This window comes from Lathyrus oleraceus, chromosome 3 (genome assembly GCF_024323335.1).
Source record: "Lathyrus oleraceus cultivar Zhongwan6 chromosome 3, CAAS_Psat_ZW6_1.0, whole genome shotgun sequence".
In the NCBI taxonomy this organism is placed as follows: Eukaryota; Viridiplantae; Streptophyta; class Magnoliopsida; order Fabales; family Fabaceae; genus Lathyrus; species Lathyrus oleraceus.
The window spans coordinates 110,533,748-110,542,064 of NC_066581.1; the positions used below are offsets into that span (position 1 = coordinate 110,533,748).

Sequence of the window (8,317 nt, forward strand, 5' to 3'; positions counted from 1 at the left end):
CGTTCGCACGGGTCGCGCAAGTGCAATAATTTATTTTAAAAAAATTAAAATATAATATATTTTTTTGTTTATATATATATATATATATATATATATATATATATATATTATATATATATATATTATATATATATATATATATATATATATATATATATATATATATATATATATATATATATATATGGTTGGATTAACGTACACAAATTTATTGCATAAGAGTTTTTTTTAATGTAATGGATGTTAAATGATCAATAAATGGGTTCAAAAAATTTCCACAGATAACTTTTTCCAGTTTGGGACATAATAAAGTAAAACATTATTAATTTATAGTAATATAATTTGCTTAATTTTTTTGTATACTATATTAAGGAAATAATCAAAAAATATAATACAAAAATATTTTTACAATTTATTGGTAAATTGATATATAATAAACATTCCATTGTTAATGTTATGAATAAACATTCCATTTATCATTGAGATTTTGGACATAAGAAATAAAAATATATTTATTTAGTAATGGATGAAATTTTCCAATCTGTTACTAATTTGAGGTATAAAAGCGCAAATATTAACCTTCATAATAAATGATTATTTAACCAAAATACATAAACCATGTAAAAGAAATACCAGAACCTCATTTGTTTTAAAATATAGTAATGAATACTACCAAATGTTGAAATTAATTGCAATTGATACAGTAAGGTTTAATGCAACAAAAGATATTGAAACAAAAGGTTCACAATTTTAGTTAAAATTGTGAGAAATAAGTCCAGCAACAAAAATGATTTAACTTCGTACAATTCTTTGGTCCTTAAAAAACTGGGTTTATACAAAACCTGTCCGCAACCTTTTAGGAAGTGATGATTCATTACCCTGTAAAAAACAATTACATCCATATAAACAAATGTTAAAACATAATGTATATTTTATACAACTCATTCAATAAAATTCTAATAATAAACAACGACATTTTTTGATATAATATAACTAATGAAAAACTTACGTTCTATAAGTTTTCAAAAACTTCTTTGAACACGACGTTTGTTGTAGAATTCAATGGATGGTTATCCTTGTCATGGATTAATATCTTAAGCCCTTTTTTGCTTTTGACCCTTGATATTGCAACATATAGTTGACCATGACTAAATACACTTCTAGGAAAATACAATCCAACATAATCCAATGACTGACCTTGAGATTTGTTAATTGTCATAGCATAACATATAGTTATGGGAAATTTCCTTCTAGTCATTTTGAATGGCCACGGAGATTGTGTTGGAGTCATATCCATTCTTGGAATATAGATAACCCCTCCAATATTCTTTCCAGATATAATCTTTGCATCGATAACGTGGTTTGCCAATCTTGTAACTATAAGCCTTGTTCCATTGCAGAGACCTTCAGGTTGATCAATGTTTCGAAGCAACATAATAGGGGTCCCAATCTTCAATTTAATCTTGTGGTTAGGTAGACCGGAAGTTGTAAGTGTATTCAAAAATTCCGGGGTCAAAACATCAAAAGCTTCATTTCCTTCACCGTCAAAAGTGTCTACAGAATCTGAACTTAAATATTCCTTTTCTTCACCTTTGGGAAAATTTTTGAAATTTTATTATTATAAATCTATGTTAGTACATATAAATATATGAATGTATCTATAAATATGTTTACAATGGATAACGCATACCTGGTATGAATCCCAAAACGTATTGATTTATGATGTCAACCGTTTCAATTGTTCCTGCCAATATATCTCTTGATTGCAAAAATTCTGGATTCTTGTAATTGTTAAGAAAATTCGGATATGTTTCACTAACAATGGCTTCTAGTGGATCATCATAGTTAGAAATTAAGAAATCATTTGGAATAGGAATATCCGTGTAACCATCGTTAGGTTCTTCCAATTTCCCATCACCAACTTTTAATATCCAATTAGAAAACAATTCTAATTCAGATGTACTTGAAGTATTGCCGGCTTGATGGAGTCGCATGTTCTTTGTAAGCTTCAGCACAACACAATGATCCCAGATGTATGATGAATTTATTGTAGAATGTATTATATCTGAACGGCTGCCCCTTGGTACAACTGGTAATATTTGCCGAAAATCTCCACCAAATACAATTACTTTCCCTCCGAATAATTTGTCAGAACAATTGGAACGCCCCATTATGTCTTTAAGGGTTTTATCAAACGCTTCAAAACAAAATCTGTGTGCCATTGGAGCTTCATCCCAAATTATCAACTTTGCCATTTTTAGTAGCTCTGCACGATCACTACCTTTGTCGATATTACATGTAGAAGACTCCATTGTAGGTATTGGAATCTTGAACATTGAATGAGCCGTTCGACCTCCTGGAAGTAGTAGTGAAGCTATGCCCGATGAAGCAACAGTTAAACAAAAAAAAATACGCCTCCTTGTTGATTGTTTACTGCTTCCATTATTCGCTTGAATACACCTCTTTGCTCATCTAATTTAAAAAAAAATACATAGCAAACATGCAGTGAATAAATTAATTATACATTAAAAAAAATTGTAAGATAAAATCATACTTTAAAAGTTAACTTTATAAAATTATGACAAAACTTACAAACATTTAACATATTTACCTGTAAGATTTAAGAACAAATTATTGTATTCTTGCAATTGTTCGGCTGGATTGTAACTCCGCTCTTGGTATATGAGCTTATTTCCCAACTGCTCAACCACATATCCACTTGGATAAGGCATTCCAGCAAATTCCTTTAGACTTCGGCTCTTCCTTTGAAGATTTCGTTCAATCTCAATTAATGTTAAATTCATTATCTCTTCATCCGACAACCTCAAACCTTTATACAATAGTAATTATAAGTGTAAACTATAAAACAATTTTACTTTTAAGAATCAAACAAATAAATATAATAAAAATTCACAATATAGGAAAAATAATACCTCTATTGTTTGCAATTCGCTGTTGAGCATATAGTATTCCATCAGCTAAGAGATGACATGTTTTACTCCATACATGTCTTGGCCTGTTAATGCTGCCTGATAATAACATGTGAACAAATAGTAATCTCAAATATTGACCTGAACCCTAATGATTTGCCTCTTTAATAGCTGCAATGAATTCTCTATCATCGCCGATAAAACCCATAGCAAAACAGGCATCCTGGAAAGTATCATATTTTATGTTATTCACTGTTTTTATATCATTATAACTGCGGGGGCCTTTGACATGTGTGAGCATCAATCTAAGATAGTACAATTCGCCAGTTGTTGGAGGAACCCATATAAGCCTACCAATTGTGTAACCTTTTTGACGGGGTTTCCATTCTCTTTTTTTCTTAACATAAACAAATTTTGAAACAAATTTGCTGTAAGTTAAATTTTGTGCTTCAGGATACTTGCAATTTGCTTCGAACCATGATGTAAACATCGATTCAGTTACACTTGGTTTTTCCAGAACTGTATTGATACGATCAAAATTAGTGTAATATACCGAATTTTGACCTTCACAATGAAAGTACAGTCTCTCAACAGCTGGTTTTCTACCATGGATTGGAAAGGAGAATATCCTCCAAGATGCTTCACTCGGAGAAACGTACCTACAAATAATATAATGAAAGGCAATGGATTTAAAATTAATAGAATGATTATTGTAGACAGAATATATAAATTTTATTATAACACATATAGTCAAAATAGTGTACATATAAAATTTTCTACACCATGCATGTAAAGAAAAATTGCACACTTTTAGTTAAAATAGATAAATTGCATGACATCATATTTCAAGTGATATATTAGAAACATACCTACAATCAATATACTGTTTGATCTCATCAATATTCTGCGGCTGGTTGGAAGTTCCATCATCATTCGGTACAATGGCAGCGGTGATTCTGTCGTAACCTTTGTCGATGTACTTGAATAAGTACTTAATCGATGTACTTTGATTGCACCATTCCATGTTTATGTGAGCTTGGTACTTTGTCAACAACTTTGCATTGTATGGAACAACATTCCGGTTATCGACTTGAATTCCATTCTTAAGAACTGTATGTCCATTGTCCCTTCTTCTATATACCGGAAACCCATCTTGATCAACAATAAGTTACTCACATGCAAGAACTTTCCCCAATAGACTTTTCTTTGTGAGATCAGACAAAAGCTCATCAAATTTCATTTTAAAGACTCTTGAAATGATGTCAGGACGATCTGATGCTTTTAGATGAACAGAACCAAGCAAACGCTGAATTTCAGGCCAGTTGGGGTTACATGTGAATGTAATGAAAAGATCTGGAAATCCGACATAGCTGCATATTGTCATTCCGTCAAAGTATAGTTGATCCATATATCTACGACTACCAACGTATGAAGAAGGTAGCACAACCCTCTTACCTGTGTTTGACCCGTGCGTTTCTCCATTTGAATTATATTCATTCAAATTGTGATACTTGCCAACCCTCAGTTTTGACTGATTCTTTCGAAGCCACCTAAGTCTTTCTGATTCCATCATTGTAAAACCATCTACTGAAAATTGTTGATAAAGTCTCCTTGATCGCAACAATGTTTGTGCTTCATTAGATCTTGATTGAAATCTAAAGGCCAACCACTCTCTTATTGTAAGTCGATTTCGCTTTGTTGCTTCTTCCTAAGGAATATCTTTATTATTCTGTTCTGACTGTGTTATGTCTGTGAAGTGGCGAATATTTGCCCCTTTATCACAGTGCCTCACATTAGGTCTATATCCATTCTCACCATATGGAAATAATAATGGGTACTGATATCCTAAATAACTGGTATGATACGCATCTATCCTTTGAAGTTCGCCATATTATTGTTGCACTATAATGTCTCTTTTTTCTGCAGTGTCGACATCTCCAACAATTAAAGCAGCTACTTCGGATACAGTTGGTTGATTATATATCCTTCCATCATTTCTTCGTTAAGATATTAAATGAAGTTTTAAATCAGAAACACCTTCTTCACAAAGTCTGTCCCTTGCCATGCGAAATGATTGTGCATGAACATTATGTTCATATAACATTTCAGATAGTTTTCTCACAATATTAACATCAACTCCACTTTTTGACCTATAATGAAAAGAGTTGAAACAGTTTATTGCAAGTTTCTTAAATAAATAAATTTAAAGTTTGGAAAATAATAGATATCTAACCTGAATCCATGCATTCTGTTTTCAATTTCATTCTCAGTGTCATAAACATATAGTTGTGCAAATCGTGGATTTTGACCTGGCATCGGTAACATGCTTCCTATTCGGTGACATGATTGACCTTGGATACGAAAATTGGGAGGGCATCTACCGTTGTTAAATCGATTGTCCACTTTCGCACCGGGAGATGTAAATGCAAACATAACGTTGTACATTCGAATTTGTTGTTGGAAATTTTTTGATTCACATGATTCATTGTCAAACAACAGATGTTGTAGAACTTTAGGAGCGGGTTTTAACAAAGGTAACTGAACTTTTCCTGATCCACAACACATGGAAAATTTAGGATTGGACGCATGACAACATTTGTTTTTCCTTTCCGAATACCACATATTTGCACCAGAATATTGACATTCAATGACAGGATCCCCTATATCATAATACCCTCCTGATCATCAATAGTATTTAATTCATATGTTAAATGAGTTGTATTTCATAATAATAAAATATTATTTATAGTAAATCATTTTAAAATACCTAATGTAATTTCAAAAGTTTCCATAGCATCTGTTCCATTAGACATTTCATCTTCATCAAAACTTGAATTTGTTGCTGAACTGTAACCTTTTGACATAACATTTATTGTGTTAAGAATATTGTAATATTCTATGACATATCATAAACAAATTAACTCAAATGAAAAATAATTAAGAATATACCGTCAGATTCATCATTCATATTATCGTCTCCACTCTCAGATGCAAAAAGCCCATTGAGTTGCAATTCTAGTATTGGATCTTGGTTTGATGTTGTTGCAGCAAATGTATTGTCAAACCTCTTAGATAAGTTAACTCCTAATTTGGTAATGTTTCTGCTTGATATCCTTTTTGATCTGATATTATTATTGGTACTTGGCTTAGTCTTTAAGGACGAATGAAGTTGACGACTTACTTCAACGTTGGCTATACCACGACCGTCATTTAGTATGTTTGGCAAAAGTTCTGATAGTGGTATCCTCAAAGTTGTTGAGTCATTGTCGCGTCTTTTATCAAATGTACCGTTTTCTTTTAGAGCAGTTTTCAACCTCTTAGATTTCTTGTCATCAATAACACTCTTTCTATAAATTCTGGCTTTTGCAGCATTCTTCCTCCTCAAAACAGTTTTAAAATGTAATTCTTCATCTACCATTTTGAATATTTTCTATTATAGTACTTACTCAGGCTCTATAATTCAAAATGATCATACTTGATCATACATCTGAAAAAATTACACATATATAACAGATATTATATATCTTCATCATTATAAATAAAACAAAAGATATATAATTTTATAGTGAATAAAAATATCAAATGTTCACCTGATAAAAAACATAACTTACATTGCCATGGCTTTATTTGAATAAAGTTTTCTTACAGCTTTTGCTCATTCAACATGATAAGTTCATTTCTTGAATTTGGAACAATACTTGAAATGCTAATATATAATATATAAGGTACATGTTAAGAATGGATCATTTCCATTATATATATATATATATATATATATATTTGGTACGAAAATTCGTCTGTTCCCTCCAAAATAATTGGCAATTACGTAACATGTGGATATGTGTAATATAGGGAAATGAAAAGTTTTTCATCAGCCTATGTATTAATATAGCCGTAAAACCTAAAGGGATTTCATTAGAGCATGTTTATCTATAGTTTTCCCAAGTTCCTACACATTTACCAATGTTGCTGTGTCAGAAGCATTTGGATATTTGAGATTTTCCAACGTTCTCTCATTTGCAATGTCCATAAAGAAACACACGCTCCTACAATTTAAGTGGTTCATATTTATTATTAAAAAAATTCAATTTGTCATTTAAAGAAAATCAAACAACGATAGTATTTGGCAAAAAAATACAATAATAATTAATTTGATTTCAGGATATTGATTTCATTTTTGAATGATAAGATTGCAACAACAATAAAATAACGGTAATATTTATTATTAAAAAAATTCATTTTGTCATTTAAAGAAAATCAAGCAATGATAATATTTGGCAAAAAAAACTACAATAATAATTAATTTAATTTCAGGATATTGATTTCGTTTTGGAATGATAAGATTGCAACAACAATAAAATAACGGTAATATTTTTTAGTAGTATAAATAGGTAAGAAAAAATATTGTCAATGTAAGAAAAAAACAGTATTAAGAAAAAATATTGTCAATGTACATAATGAATTTATAAAAATTGCAATTATATAATGATTTTTAAAAAATATATATATATATGAATCCAAACAGAATATTGTACCTGGAATTAATTTAAAATTGTATTTTAGTAATCTTATAGGGGAATGAAATAAATTTGTTAGATTTCAAAAAAATTAATATTATATTATTCAAATTTGGTTTCTATCTTTATTGAAAAGTATGATAAATATAGGTTTGATGTGATGTTAAAGTAGAGCATTAATGATGGTTACTTTTGGGAAAATTTGCTTCAAATATAAGCAAAAAATATTGAAGTGAAAGGTGTGGATATACTGATTTTTTAGGGTTGAAACACGTGTATTGGAAGTTGCATATCTGTATCCATTACATTTAAAATGGTATAATATTGTCAGTGGTTTTGGAATAGTGGTTTTGGAATATTTTGATTTATTAAGTGGGTAAATGGGATTAATAATGATGATAATAAATATTAATAAATAACAATATTAATAATAATAATAATATCAATTTATTCAATTAAATAAAACCCTAATTTTCATCAAACCGTTTCATATTACTTCTCTCTCTTTTCATATTCTCGGTTTGACATCTCAGAAAGACCACTTAAAAAATCAGTATATTTATTATTAAAAAAATCATTTTGTCATTTAAAGAAAATCAAGTAACGATAATATTTGGCAAAAAAACTACAATAATAATTAATTTGATTTCAGAATATTGATATTATTTTGGAATGATAAGATTGCAACAACAATAAAATAACGGTAATATTTATTATTAAAAAAAAATCATTTTGTCATTTAAAGAAAATCAAGCAACGATAATATTTGGCAAAAAAACTACAATAATAACTAATTTGATTTCAGGATATTGATTTCATTTTTGAATGATAAGATTGCAACAACAATAAAATAACGGTAATATTTTTTAA

At 29.6% G+C, this 8,317-nt stretch overlaps 2 protein-coding genes across 2 annotated transcripts; both read right to left on the reverse strand.

The window, feature by feature from the left end:
* Nucleotides 1-1,012: 1,012 nt before the first annotated feature.
* On the reverse strand, nucleotides 1,013-3,954 carry LOC127129950 (uncharacterized). Its single transcript, XM_051059048.1, has 6 exons — nucleotides 3,800-3,954; nucleotides 3,135-3,589; nucleotides 2,934-3,029; nucleotides 2,612-2,830; nucleotides 1,691-2,374; nucleotides 1,013-1,590 (listed from the first exon to the last, which is right to left on the reverse strand). Exons 1-6 carry the CDS (start codon nucleotides 3,952-3,954, stop codon nucleotides 1,013-1,015), a joined length of 2,187 nt encoding a protein of 728 aa, XP_050915005.1.
* A 978-nt stretch (nucleotides 3,955-4,932) lies between these two features.
* On the reverse strand, nucleotides 4,933-6,348 carry LOC127129951 (uncharacterized). The gene is made up of 4 exons (XM_051059049.1): nucleotides 5,880-6,348; nucleotides 5,698-5,784; nucleotides 5,164-5,608; nucleotides 4,933-5,080 (listed from the first exon to the last, which is right to left on the reverse strand). Exons 1-4 carry the CDS (start codon nucleotides 6,346-6,348, stop codon nucleotides 4,933-4,935), a joined length of 1,149 nt encoding a protein of 382 aa, XP_050915006.1.
* Nucleotides 6,349-8,317: the final 1,969 nt, after the last annotated feature.